The 23569-nt window shown below is 40.7% G+C and overlaps 1 protein-coding gene across 2 annotated transcripts in view; it reads right to left on the reverse strand.

Annotated features, from left to right (window-relative positions):
• Positions 1-8933: 8933 nt before the first annotated feature.
• The window catches only part of LOC135220568 (nuclear pore complex protein Nup205-like), a 56087-nt gene continuing 41451 nt past the window's right edge, over positions 8934-23569 (reverse strand). For both annotated transcript variants that reach the window (XM_064257809.1, XM_064257810.1), the window contains exon 3: positions 8934-15465. In XM_064257809.1, the coding sequence (XP_064113879.1) occupies positions 9981-15465 (5485 nt within the window). In that variant the 3' untranslated portion in view covers positions 8934-9980. The remainder of the gene's footprint in view (positions 15466-23569) is intronic.

Consider the following 23569-nt stretch of genomic DNA (forward strand, 5'->3'; position numbering starts at 1 on the left):
GTTCTACTTCACAAAATTCTTGAAATGCGGCAAATTCCCTTTTTCTCTTGGCATTGTGGGAGAAATAACTGTCCGAGGTAGTGTTTTAGCTGCATTAGATGCGCATATGTGAATGGAATGAAATATGCACTTTAAGATGGTGATTTCCGGTGGAACTGTTTCCAGGCGGCTAGTTAATGAATTGAATTCTCCCATAATGTTACTAGCACCATCAGAGGCAAATCCTATCAAGTTATCAAAAGGGATCTCATAATCAGTTAATAGTTTCTCTATTAGAGTGAAGAGATTTCGTCCTGTAGATCCAACATTTGAAGTATTTTTGGTCCATATATTTCTAATATGTTTAATAGTTTTGTCTGAATACATTATTTTTCTGTTTCAAAGTATTTGACGAGAACAGCACAAGTTTTTGACATGCTTACATCTGTGGTCTCATCAATGATGATTGAAAATTTAGAAGTCTTCAGGGTGTTTACCAACTCCTGTTGAACCACGTTTCTGATTTCATGAATCAAATAAGTTGCTTTTGATTTCTTAAGCTTGATTCTTGGTAGCACTTGAGGGCTTGAGAGGATATCCTTTAACAAATCTATTAGGTGATCGGCACACTTATTGCTATATATTATGTTTGGCAAAGAACGTTGATAACTTTATTTCAGCTCGTTACTTGATCGTCTATATTTCCTGCACTAGTTGACGGAGTTTCTGGCCGATTCTGTGCTCTTGCTATCTTGGTCTTATGAGAATCACTGTTTTTACAAGTAACATCAGCTTTCAAATTTGTTCCGCATGCTTTGCAACAACATCTTTCTGGGTTGTCCTGTTGCTTACATAATCAATCCTTAAACGCATCATCTTGATCCCAGGCATCCCTAAATTTCCGTTTTGCCGGTGGCATCTTCAAAAGTGTTTTGAAAGATTCACGAATACCTTCATTATCACATCTGTTATATTCGAGTGTGTGTGATCAATTCACCGGTACTGATAAAAATGTTACTTTATATTGATAACGATTTATATAAAACTCGAAATCTTCGATCAATATGTATTGCCGGTGCCGATATGCATGGATCGTCACTGCACATCGCTGTAGGCTCAATATAAAGGCTCTATCCTTGAACATTTTCATGTTGTACGATTATAGTAAGCATATTACAACACTATATATATATATATATATATATATATATATATATATATATATATATATTATATATAAGATGATGGCAATATGGCATAAATGCCAATAGTATTGACCCAAGCAGCTTTATTTGTATATTCATGTTAGTTGGTCCTATTTCCCTATACTCGTTGCAATAGGTGTGCGAGACGAGAAGCTGTATGGTCCCTCCAATTTTAGAGTTCAACAGACCGGGACAAATATGTTAGTAAAGAGAAATGAACAAAAACCAAACACAAATTATGCCTTACCACCCAGTAATTATAATTATCGTTCAACAATTATTCAACACATCAATACCCTCTTATCGACTTACCAAATGTTATGCATTGTGCAGACTTAATTGTTGAATATTCCACTTATGATTAAAGAAATGCACCAACCTTATTAAAACTTTACTAATTCTATTTATAAGATAAATATTCTGTGTAATTATATGTGTTTTATTAATAACTTGGGAAACTCATATTCACAAGACTATATTTTAAAATATTAAACAGTATTTCACATATTTGTATAAGTATCACCCACGCTGACTGCTGCAAACTTTGTGCGAACTACAAAGTCGAATGCGGTAGTTCGCATCAGCACCCAAACATGGTGAACACTCCGTAGAGTTGTTTTGTTCGCATAGGTGGCGTGAAATCCGCACTTTGGGAACCCTGGTTAAGTGGGTCAAGTAAGAGATGGTTTTGCCACCAGACTGCAAAAACCTAATGAGGGGGCATTTTCTTCAGTCACCCAAAGCAGTGGAAGATGTCTTCGCCACTGTTGTTGACCATAGGTCCAGTCATGAAATAGCCTGTAAAGCTGATGAAGTTGCTGACTCCAGGGTAGCAGCTTCCTGGTAAGTAAAGGACAGGCCCTCCACTTTGATTTGGTCAAAAGATACCCCTGGGCATAGACAACCCCGTCCAAAGATACAATCATTCACCTGTAAGAATGCCACTAGCATGTTAAGAGCATGGTAACCATAAAGATGATTTTGCCTCTTTCTTAGGCCCTAAGCTGTTACACTCACAAATGAGATCAACAACTTAACCCTCTCGTGATCTGATGACGCATAGCACGTCAATAAATATTTTTCCGTGAGTGCACAGATGATGCGCCAGGCACGTCATGTAAGTTATTTTCGGGAAAACTTCACAAAAAAAAAATGCGTCGATCATAGAAAACGTAGCTGATGCCACTGGGTCAACAGATGATGAATCTCAAAGAAAATCCAAACCCAACACGGCTAGCTTACTTAGCTACAATACAAAACGTCAACATAAGTAGGTTGGAAAATCTGAAAATTCCACTTCGTAAAAAATTAGCATTTTTTAATCAATTATAGCTCATTAGCAAACACATTTATGGAAAAATTATTGCTTCCACGTGAAAGATCAAACATTTCTACACAATTTAGGTATAAAACGAACCCCAAACCTGATTATTATATTTTTCATGATTATTTCCAAAAAATATCAACGATTTTTCCTTAAAATTTCACGTTCATCACATCGTTTTTATTATTTCTAAGCCTCATAAATATGTTCTGATTGCTTTAGAAAATAATTCAATCATTTGCTGACATAATAACACTAACCAGAAGCGTATATCAGTAATAGTTTGGACGTACCAAATTTTACCAAAAAACTTTTCCACGGCCGTTTTTTTCCGCCAAGGGAAAAGTCATGTACCTTACACCCTTATATTTTCTGCCTGTGCGCAAGAAGGTTAAGCATAGGTCAGCATCCTCCACCTCCTTGCCATGAGGGTCATGATCCGGCCCGTCGGCTTGGCCACGAGGGTCATGATCTGGCCCGTCGGTTTGGCCATGAGGGTCATGATCCAGCCCGTCGGCGAAGTCAGGGAAGTCAAAACATTCTTATTTATCACTGGTGCACAGGCTTGTTCAGAGCTTAAGACTTTATCAGGGGCATGTCAATCAGCAGAATGAGACAGAACTTTGTCTCGATCACAAGCCATTCCACAGGAATAGGAATGAGAACTACGATGAGATGAACATCATGATTGGTTATGTGAAGACTGGTCACAGCTAAGAAAAGTGTCATTATCTATTATGAGGCCTAGCAAGACTTATGTAAAGCCAGGTCATGGGCAGTGAACGAGTGTAGATCATGGTCACGGAGGCATGAATGTGAACTTGAGCAATGACATGGAGATGAAGACCTTGGAAGGTTACGCAACACACGGCCATGCAGAGAAGACTTGAGAACAGTATCTGTCCCGAGAGGGATTCTGCACTTTTAATTTCTAGATAGGGGACTTGTCATCCTTCCTACGGACTTGAGGAGCACTCACACCTTGAACAGAAAAAGCTGTCCAATCTGTAGATTTGGGGATCCTGGAGGAAATACCTCTGTCTGTTAGTAATGAAGCATGGGCATCAGGAACTGGGCATGGAACGTCAGACACAGCAAAAGGAACACGTATGTGTGACTTGACGGAAGGACTGATCTGAGATGTAGCAAGAAGGCTTGCAGCAGCTTTAGAGGCATGAACGGATTAGGCATGAATGGATGAATGCAGAATAGAAACGAGACTCCAAACAGGACTTGTGTTACCTCATACGTGGAGGGGCTACGACATATGAAAAGGAATGGATGGAACAGACAATGAGGAGGAAGATGAAGACGAGGATGGGGATCAGTGACCTCTCATTTTAGATTCCTGAAACTTTGTATGGATAAACTTCATTACTATATTTTTAAATCATGCAGTATTGTATAAATTACTTTGGATGTTAGAAAGGTAAAAAGAAGAAAATAACAGATTCATGCAACATTAAAAATTTAGTATTTTTTCCATAGGAAGGTCACAAAATAAACAATGCACACCACCATCTATTGACAAAAATACAAACCAAATGTTTCCCATTGGGAGAGGAAATAGAAAATGGGAATTAATCAAAGAACAGCTTAAATTGGGAAGAAAGAAATACACAGGAATATTTTACGAGTATTCTTGAGATTGTAAGAATACATGGTAGTAGTTAAACATGAAAATACTTGGGATAATTAGGGAAGGGGTTAAAGGAACAGCTGTTCCTGCTTCTTCATGTTCTTCTGTTCTTTGTAAAAATTTTTACTATCAGAATAGGCGGCCGCAAAAATTGAACTTACTATTGGCAAAGAGGAGAGCTCCAAATGCAATTTTAACTTGTGACCCTGTCTGTTTGTATCTCTGGGACTGAATAACTTAACTGTATCCCCTGCGAGTGGCATTCACCCTTCTTCACTGTAAGGAACAGTTACGGGTCCTGCCTCTGGGTGCCAATTTTTCAAGGGACACCAGGTGGCCAACTAGGTCTTGTCACTTCATTGGTTGGCAAGAGTTGGACAGGAAAGGATCCGATACTTTTAGGAACTTGGTTAGCCTCTCTTGTGAATGGTAGGCCTTCGCCATCACTGTGTCTATTGCCATCCCAAGGTACCTGATCCACTGTCGAAACTAGGTTTGACTTTGTGGAGTCGATCAGGGTTCCCAAGTCTCTACACAACTGCAGAATGTCATTCCTGGTGTGACCTGGATCGACCTACCATCTTCCACTGTGTGAGTCATCTCATAAGAGTGAAAAATCAAAGCTATGTGGGGCAGTACAAGGAGGGTAACTTTACCTACATGAAAGCATTGGTTCATATGTTAAGAAAAATGCAAATTTCCTTCTAATTTGGTATTCATTCTGACACGTATATGCTTCCATATATGACTTCATATATGACGGCTCATCTCTCAGGTAAACATGGGAGTGTTCCTTCTCAATACCCCAAGGTCATGTAGGAGGTGTATGCCATGTGTATTGTATCTGCCCTTGTTCCTCATGATGCTGCTGGTGACATCTTCCCCTACCAGCAGAGTTTCCTTAGGTCTCTACGTTGTTATATAACCTGCTGTGCTGCCACTACCAGGCCCAAGGTGAAGGTATCTAATAATAGCCACAAATAACAGCCAAAGATAGGTAAGTGTGGATTACTCCACATATGAAAGTGTAGGTTCGTATGTTAGGAAAAATACAAATTTGGTATTTTTGCCATTATTATAATTTTAAGAGAAATTTTTAGATTTAACATTAATTTTATCATTTTTTACTGAGCTACAATTTTATTTGAATTTGAAATGGGGAATTTAGTAAATATGGAATTATTAAGAAAACTGGAGTAAAATTGGCAAACTCTTTTCAACCCCAGCAGGCTTGAATAAATTTTTTAAGAGTGAAAAGAGGCTTTGCTTGCCTTCTCTGAATATAAGAAATCCAGAGGGACTATTCTGTATTTATCAGTAGAAAGGGCTACTTCTGGTTTAGAGGTATATATTAACTATAAAAACTAAGATAACAACAACATAAATAAAAACTTGGTAACAGGAACCCCCAAGCCAGCAAAATGGCTTGTTGTAACACTTCAAGAGAAGAGACAACATACAATTTAGGAAGCCCCAGTAATTTTAGAATTAGTACACACTTTGGGCTAAAGTTTCTTTATTCACACCAGATCAGTGGAACAGGCAGCCATGATATCCAGCTGGAGAATTACCCCATAAAGTAAGATCACAGAAAGCAAGATTCACTACAATTATAGCTATGCCAAAGGTGTCACCTTCTACTAGGATTTATGTGAATTTTCAGAGGAGGAAATCCTTGATATGCATCCTACTGTTTGGGAAGTATTGAGAGTACCCTAGTCTTCCATGATTATTCTTAAATTTTATGACATGACTTACCACATTATATTGAAAATCGAAAAGACAAACAATATTCGACCTTTAAAGTCCTGGCCACTTCATTGTTTTAATTATTTCGGTTATGGTCATCCATCCTGGGTATGTACAAGATCTAAAGTCTGTGGTGCATACTTGTCTCCTACAGCATGATTGTTCAAGACAATTGAATTACAAAAACTGTAAGAAGGAACATAGTCTAGAAATATAAACCGGAAAATGTCTGTTTGTACAAACACTATACAAAATCCATATTCTTGACCAATTTTGGTAATTTTAAATAGAAGTCAATATCAAACCAGGGAAGGTCATGGCGAAGAGAGAATTAAAATTGGACTATTGGTTGATATATTAGAGATTTGACAAATGCTATACAGTCTGATACAGGGACATATAAAATTGTTGGGGTAAAGTGCATGCCAGTTTAGCTACTGAATCTGCATTTTCATTCCCTTAAATTCCTACATGTGCCAGAATCCAACAGATTTTATTGACAATCCAGATTGGAGAAGTAGGTGACTTTTTAGATAAGTTGAATTGAAGATTTGTACTTATTTATAGCATCAACAGCACTACGTGAGTCGCTGAAAATTATTGAAGAGATTGCTTGCCTCTCAGATATTATGTCAAGTGATTGCTTGCCTTTCAGATACTAGGTCAAGTGCTGCTTGTATGGCCGTGAGTTCTGCAGTAAACACAGATGATATTAAAGGAAGGCCTACTGTGATTAATTTATTTTTCGAAAAGCTGAAGCTCCTACTCCAGTATTGTTTTTTGAGCCATCTGTATATATCATGAACTGGTTTCCCTTTCTTCGGACGTGCTCTAGGGCATGTTGGTGGTACATCTCTGTGTTAGTTATATTTTGTTTAAGACGATGAGACAAAGTGGTGCATATTTTTATTAATTTCAGAGTCCAAGGTGGTGGGTCGTCTATTGTTGGAGGGAATATTGGTGTTATATTATATGAGTTCATCAAGTATTTGGCTCTTTTTGGTAGCTGCAGGAGATGATCCTACTTGTAGGGAAAGGCCTCTACATAGTGTTATCAAGTAGCAGTGATGTCTCAAAGGTAGTATGCCTGCCTCAGCTAAAAGGGAATTTGTTGAAGATGATCTAAATGCACCCGTACATAAGCTAACCAAAAATTGGCACACTTTGGAGGACAATTCTAATTTGTAGTATGTTCTTCAGATGGGCAGACAGCACATATTGTCTTATTATGACATTTTTTTGTGTGTGGGGCCAAATTTTGAGCATTGTGTGCGCTGAAGTGGTTTTGGTATAAATGGCTGTACTTCTCTACTTTGCCCAAGAATTTTAATTTTAAGTGGAAGACTGGCCAGTAAATTTTACTTCTGCAATTTCAATTTGTTTAATCTTATCCCTTCTGCTTGGAATTGAATAAAAATCTAGATCATGGATATTATTATACCTTAGTTTAAGAGAGTCAAGTAGCAAGTGTCTTGGAGGTAGATCTTCACCCTCAATGTTAGGTAAGATAACTGAACCTTGTACATAATTTAACATTTCATGGCTTGTCACTGTTACTTTTATGCCATTAATTTCTTTTATGTTCAAAAAGGCAGTGGACTGTGTTTTAGTGATTACTACTAGTAACCACTCATTAGTTTTGGTATATATGCAGTCCATTTCTTGGGATGGACACAGGTTCAGTAATTTGTTTTCAACTAAAGCAGTTGGAATTTTATGTTCTGCTTTAAGGATCAGAAATCTTGACCAGTTCTCTGATCCAAAGAGGTGGTAAAAATGCACTAGTCGGAAATTTCTTTTCCTTTTTGGGGCCTGCTTTGTGTGTGATGGCAGTGTTGGGGGGTTGGGAGGGTTATTCTTCTCCGATTCAGAGTTATCTTTTGCCATGTATGGTTCCAGTGTTACAACATTGGAATCTACCAAGAGGTTTTTACTTTTTTCAATTTTAATGTTACTGCACCCTGACGGGTGTTCTGATACTTCACTTGAAGCAGGATGGTGGTTCTTTAATGTGCTAGTGTCATCCACAACTACACAAGGGGGTGGTTAGAAGTGTCCAGCAGTCGTCAACTGTGCCGCAACTGTACCATCAGAGGGCCCAGGGGTATTCAAATCTTTATTTATATTTTCCATAAGATTAGAAAGAAAGAAAAAAAAAAACTGAAAACCTTAAAAAATATCATCAGCCTTTCATGGATTTATTCTCTCACCAATGGCACAAGTGAGAACTGACTCCCAAACGTCTGCGTCCCCACCCTACCCCACAGGGGATGGCACAACACGATTAGTGTGGCCCAAGTGTAAGCTAAACTCACTTGGTAGGACTGAGAGTATTACAAGAATACAATCATCCCCACCCTAATCATGATATGGGCAAACCGGAAAGAATGCCAAGTCCTATCCCCATGGTCCAGCCCTGAAGAATAGTTCTGCCCTAGAGATAATGAATTGATATCCCTTAGGGCCGAGCATTATCAGGTAGTTGATGGTCCTACCACAGTTTCCAATATTTAGCTTCGGATATAAATCTAGTCCCAGTTATGATATGTTTCCTTATTTATCAGGTCCAATAAATGTTTTGCAAAAGTGGAAAATTCCACAAACATTAATCCAAAGAAATATGATATATGGGACTCTTGAACTTGAACCCAGGAACAAATTCCTGGGGTTCAAGAGCCCCTTCACCACGTCAAGGTGGTCCCAGGTTGAGTCCACCTTGACCACCTTCATAATAATGGAATCTAGACCAATTATCAGTATCATAATATTAAGCAGGGCATAAACATTCCACAATAATATTTTAACCATAGTGTGCCAAAGTGTGTTGAGAGCATACATTTTTATTTGATGAGAATAGAGTAAAATGAAACATATTTAACTAGCTAAATTTAGTTAAAAACAAGGAATGCAACACTTCTCTAACAAACTAACTCTCCAAGGAGTACAGTACAAAAAAGGGATGTGAATACTGTATGGAGACATCATATTTGACACTGGTTTAAATTACACTGGGTTTAGGAAGAAACAAACACTCCTGTTTTATGGTTACTAAGTTTTATATCAAATAGAGATAAAGAGAAACATACAGTATGAACTTCAAAACTGGCTTATAACTTACTAAGTAGTTAACACAACAGTACAAAATGTAAATGTAAAAACTATTGTATGGACTTCAAAAGCTCACTCAATATACCTCCACAACTGCAATCCTTTCTAACTTGATCGACACTATGTTGGCAGTGAATAGTTAATCTTACACTGCACTACCTATAACTTAAATTCCAAATTAACAGAGTTTCTGGATGTACTGAAATATGATATTTCAGCAATATACACCATTAACTAACAATATCATACAATTTTCTAAAGGATTAATCTTGGTCAAAACCTATATTTTTCCATAAACATTTTCCATAAACAATCTTCTTCTTCATTCAAATAAAATTATATAACCATAATTACTTACTAATAATGGATTTTATAACATGATTTGATATTTGAAAAGATATACTGATTTCACATTAAAAAACAACTTTCATTCAAATTCACATAAAATGACTTTTTCACCATACATTTAAAATTTCCTTCAAAATGTGATGAAATTATCACTTGTAACTGCTGAACACCAGTAAAAACAAAATGATGTCAACACAAGTATAATAAATCCCTTTAAGATTAACTTCACAAAATGAAAATTGATAACAAATGAGAAAAATGAGTCAGACAGTAAATACAAAAGCCAATTGAATGACATATGATAGTATTCATTTGTCACTAAAATGAAATGAGATGAGACTCATAGGTGAAAAAATAAACAAAACAAAATATTCATCACATAATTAATCAAGACTAAAGCTAAACTTGAATAAAGTACATGAAACAATGGCAATGACAAACACACAGTACTGTACATGAAAACCAAGGCTATTTACAATTAACAGTTAATTTTCCCTCCTCATATATTATATTCAAAATTACCGTACTTTCAAATAATTCACCTGGACAAATACTTAATTTAAGGAAAGCTAACTTCAATGGTCCATAAAAGTGTTTGCTTTAAAAACAATATACAATCAAATGAAGACTAAGGAACCAGAAGTCTCCGAATCCTTGTAATAGCAGCATCTAAGAAAGCAACATGACCTTTAGAAGAGTGCTCATCTTGAACTTTCTGAAGGTTAGGTAAGACATCCTGTAATGCTGTAGCAGCTTGTTTCTTCAAGCTTTCTACTTCAGTAGGGGTTAATGTACGAGAGATACCCATTTCACGAACAGGAAGGTCATCTTGGCCAGTTCCAGGGGCAGAAGGTGCATGAAGTATGTAATATTCCAAGTGCCTCCACAACAGCAATGCTGCTGACTCAGCAGCATGTATTGCTAACTGCTCCTGTCTTCGATGTTGGGATACTACCTCACTTAAATGTTCCTCAGCTAATCTACGAACAGCTGCAGGAGATGCTGCATCAGCAATAGCACTGCTAACATACTGTTTCAGATGTTCAACAGGTTGATTAGCTTCCAAAGCCTGTAGTTGGAGGGTAGCACTTTCCCGAGCCTTGCGAGCAATAGAAAACTGCTGACTAACTTGGTCTACACAATCTATCAAAGTTGCTAGTGATAAAGGACGGCCTACAGCCCCAACTGCTACTCCATTATCCATGGATGCTCGGAACACTAATGTGATATCTCGGGCAGCAGTTCCTCCATGTATTAAACGTGCGGTAGCATAATTCAACACAGAACAAAGTGTTGTTAAAGATGCAGTACGGGCAGTTTCCTTTACATTAACTCCCTCCTCATTTTCAGGCAAGGAGTTCAGTGCATTAGCAAGGCGGCTCTGTGGCAATACATGAGGGAGCAAAGCCATAAGAAGTTGCTGAAGTCGGGTGGCTTGGGCAGAAGCCTCTAACTGTGCAGGATCCGTGGTTGTTATGGGACCTGGAGGAGCAGCACCTGCAACTGTTGCTGATAACAGTGCTACTTCTTCTAGAGCATTTAAGGATGGTGAACCAGGAGCTGCTAATCCAGCAGCCAAAGCCTCTGCATGGGATGCAAGAAACCTCAAAACATGAGCAGTTGCAGAGTAATTATCCCTTCCCAATGATGTCAAGATGGAAATATAAACTCGTAAAGCTGCCATCAAAATTGATCTGTAACGCTGTACTGAACTAGGTAAAAAGTCCTCTCCACCAGATCCATGAACAGGTTGAATTGGTCGATAATCTAGAGATACCATTTCTGAAAGTCGTGTGGTAAGACCTGCTTGTAGCAGCTGTTGTGCACCATAGGGAGACAAAGCTAATCGAGCTAAGAGAGACATTCTGGCTTCATAAACATACAATGGTCGTAAATCCTCCACATCATCAGACAAAAGAGACAGCAACTGACGATCATCTGTCCTCAGAGCATCTAATAACCGTCGCAAATGCCCTTGATCAATAAGATGAGATAACAATAATGAGTCTGTTGTGAGAGGTGTTGCTCGATGCTCCAAGGCAATTAGAGCACTAAGACAAGTAAGTGCTAAAACCTGACATACATGATGACCACCACCTGCTTCTATTGCTAGTACATCAACTAACTGGGGCAACTCTTCACGAACAACTTCATAATTTTCTCTGTGGAACTGCTCTTCTTGGGTTTCCCGAGGAGCTATCAAAAGAGACCATGTGCTGTCTTCACTTTCAGATTTCTCAAAGGGATCAGCTCGAATCTGCAAATAATTAAGAAGTGCCCCATATGTAAAGGTACGAACCCCTTGACTGCACTGTCTGAATCTTGCTACACATTCTACTAACCCTCTCAAAACTAACTGCAATGACGATGGAAATTCTGGTTGGATATTTGCATTCCCACCATCCAACATGGAAACATACTGTGGATGATGCTGAGTAGTTCTTGCATATAATGTACGTAATGTAGTAACCAACATAAGTAAAGTAGACACCAATTGTGTTGTAAGAGATGGCAAAGCAGAATCATCCAACAATCGACGAGACAAGTCATGAGTAAGAGTATGAAGGAAGGTGTGATGAGTAGCAGTTTCTATTAAATCCTGAGGAGTCACAGCAACCACAACCTCTACAACCTGTCTCCATCCTTCAAGAAAATGTCTAATGGCAAATAAAAATGCTCGAGTCTGATTAATCATCAAAGCATGACCCATAACCAACTCTAACTCAGCTTGTAATGGATCATGCTGGGTAACTGACACACTTGAGCCTCCTTCTTGTAAAAGAGCAGTCAGCTGCTGATGTAGCATCCTTAAATTGATCATAGGACCTTGAGGAGTGGAACCTTCACATGACTTAATTAGTTCAGGAGCCCGAGTAAAGTACTCACACTGAAGAGGTGGTGGAGAATCCACACTAAGATCAACTGCATCTAACAGAGTTAGCAGGGGACCACGACCACCACTCATACCACCAACCCATCCCTGTGACACATCTAATGGTTCTTGTTGTGGTAACTCTGCCCCTGCTACAAGCAAGTGAATAAGTCGAGCTAACTGTGAGCGCTGTTGATGTGTGTCATGGTAACGTAATTCAAGGGCTACACACCTTAAAACCCAACCTTGTGATAATAAATGGAGTCTTGAATCAGCCTGAGACAAACCCATTGCAACTGTGCGATAAAGTAAATCGTGAGAAGATCGGAGATACCTAAGGGTTGCAGCTGAAGTAAGGCTGTCACTACACAAAGAATAAATTAAACGATAAGCTACTTCAGCCAAACTTGGAGGACAAGAAGGTAAGGCAGCTAGTGTTGCATGCAATGCAGTACGTGGGTATCCACGAGCTCCAGCATCAAGCAGATCTGATCGTAAATTAGTCATTCCATCTGATAAATATCCTAGAAGAAAGTGGGCAACATTGGGTGAGGGTAGGGGCAAAAATTTCAGGAGTAAATTCAGTGCTGCTTCTGCAGCTTCAAGGTGTTCTGGTATATCAAGAGCAGTTTGGTCTATGATTTCAACAAAACTGTGACGAACAGTTGTGGCTGTTGTTGAAGTGGATGTAATCAAGGACAACAAGTGAGTCTGAGTGCTTGCACTTGCAGCTGAAGTAGCAAGCAACTGACAAGCAACTGTAGCATGCTGGGGCAAAGTTTGATGGTGAGCCACAATATGAATAATATTCAAAAGATGATCACTCACACCAGTATGAGGATTAACTCCCATTAGAAGCCTCTCTACACCTAAAATAACCTCTGGGTTTGATGAACCACTAAGCACCGTGTGTTGTTGGCTTTGAGCAGCAGCTAAAAGTTGGAGAACTAGCAATAAGCTGGCATGCAAGTCTTCCTGACCTGGGACCTCTCTGTACTGTTGCAAAATTTGAACACCATCATGTAAAACAGAAAGTACTTGTCTTTGTAACTGAGACTCTTGCACAAGATCTAACAAGATAGAATTACCAGGTGGGTTCGTATTACGATGATCTTCAGAAACAGCAGACTGCTCTGTTAGCAACTGGTGAAGAAGTTCTAAACATCCTTTGGCTACTGCCCAGCGTTCGCCAGCATCACGATATGAACGGGAATCATGACGCAGAAATATGCAGTCTCTTACCAGGTTTAAATAAGGTCTGAACCCTGGTGGCCGAGTTGCAGCTCCCAGCATGGGTGGAATACCAGCATGTACCAGTGTACTTAATAACTTGAGAAGTGATCTGGTCAAAGGGAACTCTTCCTTACTGCACTCCAGTTCTTCAATGTCAACCAAAAGGCCCCGGGGCTGATAGCCTGCAACACCATCTTGCTGAGGAATTAGCTTGGCTCCTTCAATTAATTCCCAAACTTTTTGTGCAAGAACTGGAGTCTTACTAAATGCATTTAATGTATTAATTAACTCTATTTTAAGTGATAAAGGCACAGCACATGTCAATAACCCAGTGCAAACATATAATGGTGTCCATGAAGCATTATCACATAATGCAACTCGAGACAACTCGTCTTTCTCTGCTACAGTAACAAGTAACTGTAATACAGCTAACAAACCTTGTATTTCTTGAGGTTTGATACAACGTGGTGCTCCGCGAACCCTGTACATAGTATCCATTGCACCAGGTTCCTCCATTTTCAAGTTATTGTAATACTGCATTAATGCAGTCATGAAGTGTTCCCATGCTAGATTACTACCTTGAGAAAGGGGCTGGCTGTTCATACGAAGAAAATTATACACATACTGTGCCGAGCGCTGGGTGGTGGCTAAACTAGTCAACAGATTAACATAAGGAACAAACAATGAGGGGGGTAAATATTCTCCTGGGAGCCTTACAAATTTGAAGAGAGCCATCTGACGAGTACCTTGACTACGATATTGAAGAGATGCTGTTGGTAATATCTCACTGGGACACCAATATTCCTCCACTAGCTCACCACACTGCCCATCATGATATAGGGCTGCTAAGCAGGTGAGCAATTCTTCAAAAGGTTGATCGAGATTTGTTGGAGGCTGCAAGCTTTCCCTCAGATTTGCTGTGATTAACCTTGAATTTTCATCAGCTCTGTTCTTCATTGCTTTAACACGCTCGGGAAAGCTTATGATAAAATCAGACAGTATGGCATGGAGGCGCTGACAGTAAAATGTCTCTAAAGGAACATTCTTCTTAGATAAAATAGAATTCTGAATAAATGAAAAAACTTTACCCTTTAAAGCTTCATCAAGCATGGCATCATCATCTTCAAGAATTGCATCAATATCAGCTAGCTGAGTTGCAACTGCTACTTGTCGTAAATTGGCTAAGCTGACTGTCCAAGCCAACAAAACCACTGACTTTAACCCTGGGGTATCCCACACTAAATCTGACTTCAATTCCCTATGTATTTCTTGAACAAATGTCCGATCACTAGTAATGGGAAACTGACTGAGAGCCTCTGTCATATCCTCTGTGCTTAAGATATGCCCAGCTTCTAAACTGTACAAGAGTGCCATAAGTAAAGCTAAATTGACTTGATCTAAAGAACCATCACTTGTCTCAGTAAGTTTAACTTTTGACAAGTGAATCAGCAAGCGCCGACACTCATCTTTTTTGAGAGGTGTCTGAGCAGCCCACCCAAAAAGTGTCTCAGCTAAAAGGGTACGTACAGACAAAAATTTGTCCAACACTAGTTTTCTATGCCTGGCATCTCCCAATGCACGATTCTGCTGCAAAATTTCTATCTCCTTTGTTATGTCCATGGATGATATCAAGTCAATAATTCTATCTACCATACTAATATTAAGGATAGGTTCTAAATACCTGGTTATACTGATAGACAATTCTTCATTATCAGGAAGGAGTACCCATGAAATACCTTGTCTGGCTTGAACTAAAGTCTTCAAGGCATTTGCTAGATGCACTCTACTATCATAGTAAAATAATACAGCAATCAGTCCCCTTGGAATACCTGGGTAGATGGTACGTTCTTCTTCTGCTGCTCTCAATAAAGATAGCGAAGTCATCTCACTTATTTGGAACATATCAGATAAGATGAAAACTTCCTTTATAAACGAATCAGTAAGCTTGCTTGGCACCGAGTACCCTGGGAGAGTGACAGGCTCAGTAGATGCTCTCTGTATTGTTGACCTGTAAACAGAAAATAGATGATGTTAATCTTAAAAACTAATGATTACAACAATTTCACAAGTAATTAAATGAAATTTTCCCACAGATCAGGGCCTGATATAATTTTATACAGGTTATAAAATCTTAAACCCTTAAATAAAATGAGCCAGCAGCTCTTCCATAAAATAATTTTGTAGCATGGAAAACCTTCAACACAATGAAACAATAAAGTTTATGGAAAATGGTATTCCATTAATGGATGCAAATCTAAAAAAAAATATATATATATATATAAAATAAATTTTTTTTTAAATAATTCCAATATACTAAACAGTACTGAAATGAAGTTTTCAAAAAAAAAATAATATTGTTATACCTGAACACCTGAATTCGCCCTTAATCCCACTTAGCCCAAACAGCTCTCAATTACCAATCCCACTTGTGGGAAACTTTAACAGCCAGCGTTACCAACACTGCAGGTAAAATCTTGTCACTTGAGCTACCAAAACAGACGGTTGGCAACGCTGACACAAGTGCATGCCAATACTCCTACCTTCGTCAATTACTTTATTCAAGTTCAAAATTGATGTGGGGAAAGGAGGGTGGGAATCATTCAGGTAAGTACTACAATATCAGTTTTATTAAGAAAACTTCATATTGCAATACTCTCCCTGAACCCCTTAATTTGCCCAATTAACAACATTTAGAGGAGGAGGGAACAATTCTATTGCTGGCCCGTTTTTACAACTGCATAAATGGTAGCTCACCAATCTACTCTACATAGGAAATCTGTTTAGTCATAAACTCACCTTATCAATCACTGCTTTCGGTGAAAAGACATGCTAGAGAGTTCTTTGATCGTCAGTCAGGCATGTCTCAGTTTGTCGACCTCCCATGTGGCTCTTCAGAACCTCTCATGTATGGAGGAGTACAATGAGCCTCCCAAGTGGCTATTCAGAGCCTTTCATGTTCGGAGGGGAAAGAAGCGGAGTGCAGAGCCACTGTCTCTCTGGGTAACCCATCTGGGTAGCGGATAAGGACCGACGACCAACAAGCGACGAAGTATATCAGCGCCGACGAAAGAGCCTAATCTACCTGAGCACCCCCTTGGACTCTCATAGGGAGCCTATAAAAGACTAAGATACTACTTGGAACGTACTAAAACTAAGTTTATGTGATTATACTATTCCTGCTGCCTAAGATTCTACAGACTAAAAGGAATTCCCTATCCAGCTAACCTAAAAACCTCCAAACTACAGGCAGTTCCCAGTTATCAGTGGGGGTTCCGTTCTCGGCTGGGTGCTGATAAGCAAAAACCGCCATTAATCGAAACTCGGCGGTTATGTCACAGAGTTTTGGTTAATGGAGCCGATAACCAGCTAATGGTGCCTCTGTCAGCACCGTATGGCACCAATAACCAAAACTCAGCCCGTTATTGTACCATAAGTTACCAATTTTATGGCACAAGACAAGAGCCGTAAAACCAGATTTCCATTAACCGAGACCACAGATAACCGGGAACTGCCTGTCATAGAATACCACCTCAGCTAACATGAACACACCCTAGATAATACAGTTAGCCGCTACACATGGACTAAGAGAATAGCCTTCCCATGAGGCGAACTGAATGTCTCTTAAGTAAAAAGAAGTAAATACCGAGATGGATAGAATAGAAGACACTGACTAATTCCTTAGAAAGGAAGATGAAGTGGCCATACTCCAAATACTATGCACTCAGGGCAATACAGAGCTTGAAGACGACGAAGAAGAACCCGCAGAAGCTGGGAAATAACATCCCCAGGAAGTAACTAATCGCATTCTTTGACAGCAGACAGGAGGGATTCCACGGAGAGACAAAAAGTGTATGCGGACGAGGATGAACTTTTCAACCTTTGACAAATAAAGACTTTCAATGCTTGCACCGGACATAAAGACATCTCAGCTGGATCGCCAGCAACAAACTCTTGCAGAGAAAGAACCCTAAACAAACGAGGCAGAGGGTCAACCTAAGACTCCGTCTTCGCCACAAATTCTGGAAGAAAAGACATACATATCATTTCCTGCATATGAAACCAGCCTAGAAACTGCCTGAAGCTCACCCACCCATCTAGTCGTAGCTAAAGCCGTAAGAAAAAGCATCTTCTTAGTCAGTTGTCTTAACGTTAGAGCTTCAATAGGTTTGAAAGCCAGGGAACGCAAAAATTGAAGTACTTCTGACAAGTCCCATGGAGGGGCCCAAGTCAGCAAGACAGGATGTTTAATCTTGAAAGGCCATAATAAATCATAGATGCTCTTACTACTCGAAATTTCGGGAAGACGGAACCTAAATGTACTCTGCTAAGCACTGAGTGGTAGCCATCGATAGCCGAATATGAAAGTCAGTTTTCTTGGCTACTGAAGGTCTAAAGATGGAATGATCTTTATGACACCAACTTCTATACATTGACCATCTGACCTGGTAAAGCTTACGGGTTGACTTTCTCAAGTTGAAAGAAAGCTGTCTAGCCACAGCTTTAGAGAGTCCAGCCTGTCTAGCTGCTTGCTCGACAGTCGCCATGCAACTAGGTTCAGCACACAAGGGTTTGGATGATGATGGTGAAAATGCGGTTGTCTGAGATCTTTCCGCATGGGTAGGAACATTGGAACTTCTGTGAGGAGCTCTGAGAGTTCTGGAAATCAAGGGTTTTGGGGCCAGCAAGGAGCTAATAGAGTCATAGACGTCTTGACACTCACAATTTCCTGATTACTTGATGAATGAGACCGAATGGAGGAAAAACATACACCTGCATGTGATTCCAATTTTGTAATATTGCATTGGTGCCTATCGACATGGGGTCCACCACTGGTGAGAAATAAACTGGAAGACGATAGTTCAATTGCGTCGTGAATAAGTCCACAGTTGCTGGCCACTTCCGGAGAACCTAACATACTACTTCCTAAACCAACGTCCACTCTCCCCCCAATACCTGATGAGAGCGACTCAATGAATTGGCTAGTACGTTGAGAATTCCCAATACAAATTGGAGAAGAGACACTTTTCGTTCTCCGCATCATCTCAGGACTCCGTGCTATAGTATTGAGTTCTGCTGATCTTGTTCCCCTGAGTTCTTCAGATACGACACGGCAGTTACGTTGTCGCAAAACAGCACCACTACTCTGTTGCACACTAGGACTGAGAAACACCTGAGGGCTTCCTCTACAGCCCTGAGTTCCCAAAGATTTATTGACTCCTCTTGTTCCTGATCCCTCCAGAGGCCCGAAGCCTTGGTTCCCTCCAAGGTTGCTCCCCAACCTTGATCTGAGGCATCTGTATACAGATGAACATTGGAAATAGGGGAGTCAATAGACCTTGCAGGTGTCAGATGCACTTCTGACCACCACAGAAGATCCAACAAGCAAGAGTAGCTCCAGACTATAACGGCATTCTCATTGCGGAAATCCCAGTGATTCCTGAGACACACCTGAAGAGAATGCATCCGGAGAAGAGACCCTGGAACTGAGAGAGAGAGAGAGAGAGAGAGAGAGAGAGAGAGAGAGAGAGAGAGAGAGAGAGAGAGAGAGAGAGAGAGAGATTCTCCCTAAGGGATTCTCCAAGCTGATACCGGCTGTTCCCTGTTGGACAGGAACACCTCTCCCTGCTCCAGGGTTGGGAAAGCCCTCAAAGGAAGAGAATCCTCATCCCTAAATAGGTCACAGATTGTGTTGGAACTACGCAACTCTTGGCAAAGTTTAAACAAATTCCTAGTATCTTGCATAGATTCAATAAGAAGTCCCTCGCCCTTAATAGCTCCTCTAGAGAGGCACCAAGAATTAGCCAATCGTCTCAGTACCTCAACGATGCATAATTGCCGACAACAGAGACATGACCCACGTAAACACCAGCAGCAAAGTGGTCAGCCCAAAGGGTAGAATTTTGAATTGGAAGGTACCGGGGGAAGACACGAACCTGAGGTACCTCTGAGAATCCTGATGAACAGGAATCTGGAAGTACGCATCCCTAGATCCACCGAGACCATCCAATCCACCCTTCCTGATTGACCGCAGCACCAACTGCGAAGTCTCCAAACGAAACTTTACAGAAACCAACCGACGATTGAGGCCTAAAAGGTCTACAATGGGCCTCTACAAACCTCCGGCTTTCGATGCAACAAAGTTTCTGCTGTAAAACCCTGGAGAGGGAGGAGATGGCTCTAACTCACCCTTCTCCAACAGAACCTGGATCTCCATTTAGAGCTACCCGGGGAATAACTTGGAAGGTTGACAGGGGAGGAGGACAGAGGAGGAAGGGAGTGAAAAGAAATCCGATAACCCATCCTCAGAACCTCTACTACCCAATCCTCCGCCTCCAACTCCTTCCAGACTCGCCAGAAGGGAGCTAGAAAAACCTCCCACCTGAACGGACAGGGGACATATCTCCTATTTGGCAAAATCCTGAGACTTAGATGACTTAGAAGAAACTGATGCAGCTTTAATTGCAAACCACACTCTTTTGGGTGTCCTAGGGGGAGACTTAGAAGCTGCTCTCTTAAAAGGAGAAGACTTACGAGCTCCTTTAGGGGAACAAGAACCTGGAGCTGCTACCCTGATCATTGCCTGTTGTGATTCTACAGCTGAGTTAGAAGCAACAAAGTTCATCATACTGGCCACATCATTATCCTTGAACAAAGAATTAGCTAAGGCTAAAGGTGCTCTAAGCAATACCCTCTTATGAACGTCTGGATAATGAGGGGGAAGAACATAGCTGTCACTCTTTAAGAATCCCATTAAACCTGACAGCTTCCTAAGAGAGTGCAAAAGAGCCTCAGTCTGATTGCGCAACACATCCTCAAAGCACCTGATTCCTTATAAGAAATCCCTATGAGCCAAGATGACGCTGGAGACCTAGACAGCATTGAGAAATGTCCTCTCCGCGAAGAGAAATGTCCTGTCTGTTAGAAGCCACCACCAACGCTAAAAGACCGTCCGCCTCCTCCAAAGCCTGTCTAACCTTATCGATACAAACCAGCCCACACGACAAAGGAGCTGGCTTAGTGGCATAAAAAGCCTCAAATAGACTGATTTGACCAAGAGCACTAGTCTCCACAGTCATAGGGGCGGTCAAAGTCGAAGTTGAAGCAGAAGGCGCTGTAGCAGAGGGTGAAAGAGAAGACTGTTTCCATGATGACCAACCAAGTCCATAAACTGGTGAATCCAAATCCAAAAAATATTACATATCGAAAATGACCCAAAAAAGCTCAGCGACCAAGCAGAAGTCATAAATCCAGGAGAAAAAAACTAATAAATACAATCCAGGTCTTCACCAGAAATCCAAAATAAAGAGAGAAGTCAGGCAATAAGATTAAACCTCGCACTACGGAAGGAAACAACCATCCAGCAGCGCTAACAATAAGCAACTGACGAAGTAGGAGTATCAGCACACCTGTCTGTGTTGTCAACTGTCTGTTATGGTAGCTCAAGTGAAAAGATTTTACCTGCAGCGTTGGTAATGCTGGCCATTAAAATTTCCCACTAGTGGGATTGGTAATTGAGAGCTGTTCAGGCTAATTTGGATTAAGGGCGTATTCTGGTGTTCATGGAGTGTATTGCAATAAGGAATGCAAAGTGACATGGATTGTATAAAGAGAAATATTAATCTAATAAAAATAAAAATACAATAAAACAGGGGCATTCAATAAGAAACAAGTTAGAGGACCACAACAAGTATGTAAAGATAAGGGTAATTCTCAATTAATTTTTGTAACTCTTAAACCAACACTAGTGATGGTATTAAAAAAATACTAAATGTTTGTTCTGTATATTGGTAACAGTTGTAAGGAGGAAAGCTTTTATTTTATACTCATTTTAATTTATTCCACTTTTCATGTAGAATTTTTTCTCAAACTAATTACTATAAGAAATTCAAATTTGTCATAAAGTGATGCAATATTTTGTACCATGATAGTACATTATATATAATACAATATACAGTGGTACCTCGTGATATGAAAGGCTCAACTTACGAAAAACTCGAGATACGAAAGCTAACACGAAAAATTTAACAGCTCTACATACGAAAAGTTTTCAAGATATGAAAGGTTTCTGTAAAGTGCGAGATTCGCCCGAACCACTGATAACAATTTTGAAACTTGCGCGCCGCCAACTGAGTAGACTCGCCACCATCCTCCTGCTCTCCCATTGGTTCCTGATGCTAGTCACCGCCATGAGATCCTTCTCTCCTATTGGTCAGCATCCCTCCCATGATGCATCTACGTAACAGCGTGCTTCTTCGGCCACTGCACAGCATCATCTGTATCGTACGCACGCAGTATTCGTTCGGTCTAACGATTTAGTTTATTAACGTAAATTCGTTAGTGATTTCGTTGCAGTATACGTACTTTATCGTGTTGTGTGAAAACTTTACTCTACTTATACGTAAATTACGTACAGTATAACGTAGTCATGGGTCCCAAGAAAGTTGAAATTCACAGAAAGAAGCGAATGCTCTCTTTGGAGACAAAGATGGAGATTATCAAGAAGTATGAAGCTGGTATGCGACTGAGTGTGATCGCCAAGGAATATGGCCGAAATCCGTCGACAATAGGCACCATCCTTAAGCAGAAGGATGTCATCAAAGCAGCTACACCTTCCAAGGGCATCACTATTTTGTCCAGCAAGAGGACCCAAGTCCACGACGAGATGGAACGGCTGCTTCTTGTCTGGATAAAAGACAAAGAAATCGCTGGCGATACGATAACGGAGACAGCAATCTCCCACAAGGCCAGCGCTATTTTCGGCGATTTGATTTCCCAGGCCAAAGACGACGGAAGAGAAGGGACATCAACGCCAACCCCAGACTTCAAGGCTTCGCATGGGTGGTTCGGGAAATTCTGTAAACGGACTGGTATCCATTCGGTGGTGAGGCATGGGGAGGCTGCCAGCTCGGACACGAAAGCGGTCGAAGCCTTTAAAAAGACGTTCGACGAGATGATGACCAAGGAAGCCTACAGTTCTCAGCAAGTCTTCAACTGTGATGAGACTGGCCTTTTATGGAAAAAAAATGCCTCGTCGGACGTACATCACGGAGGAAGAGAAGAAGCTACCCGGGCATAAGCCTATGAAAGACAGGCTTACGCTCGCACTTTGTTCAAACGCCAGTGGGGATTGCAAGGTGAAGCCCCTACTGGTGTATCATTCCGAGACTCCTCGAGCCTTCAAGGCCCACAAAGTGCTTAAGGAAAAGCTTCCAGTGATGTGGAGGGCTAATGCGAAAGCCTGGGTAACGAGGCTTTTGTTCACGGAGTGGGTAAATCTGTATTTCGGCCCGACAGTGAAGAAATTCTTGGAAGAGAAGCGCCTCCCTCTGAAATGTCTGCTGGTGTTGGACAATGCCCCTCCCCACCCTCTTGGCCTCGAGGAAGATATCCTAGCGGAGTATTCCTTCATCAAGATTCTTTATCTTCCGCCTAACACCACCCCTCTCCTCCAGCCCATGGACCAGCAAGTGATATCGAACTTAAGAAGCTGTATACAAAACATCTTTTCAAGAGATGTTTCGACATCACCGATACCACAAACCTCACCTTGCGTGAATTTTGGAAGGAGCATTTCGACATCGTCATATGCATCCGACTCATCGACCAAGCTTGGCAGGAGGTTTCGATGTGAACCTTGAATTCCTCGTGGAGGAAACTCTGGCCTGATGTCGTATCCGCCCGAGACTTTGAGGGATTCAACGTGGGCGAAGCTGGTGCTGCAGATTCAGAAACAGTTGACGATCTTGAAACTGTTTTGGAACCAGATCTTGACGAGATCGTTGCACTCGACAAGTCCGTGGGGCTGGTCGTCGACGAAGACAACATCAACAACCTTCTCGAGGAGCACCAAGAGGAGCTTACGATGGATGACCTGAAGGAGTCGGAGGCCATGCAACATAACGTCATTCAAGAGGAGTTCTCTAGCAGCGGCGAGGAGGAGGAGGACAACCCTATGACAACGGCAGAAATTAAGGATGTTCTAGCCGCTTTTCATAAAGTGCAATCATTTGTAGAAAAAAAAGACACCCCGAAAAGGCTCACACAGGTCGTATGCTTGCGCAGTTCGATGACGTTTGCCTGAGTCATTTCAGGAACATTGTGAAAAGCAGGCA

Source organism: Macrobrachium nipponense, chromosome 2 (genome assembly GCF_015104395.2).
Source record: "Macrobrachium nipponense isolate FS-2020 chromosome 2, ASM1510439v2, whole genome shotgun sequence".
Classification (NCBI taxonomy): Eukaryota; Metazoa; Arthropoda; class Malacostraca; order Decapoda; family Palaemonidae; genus Macrobrachium; species Macrobrachium nipponense.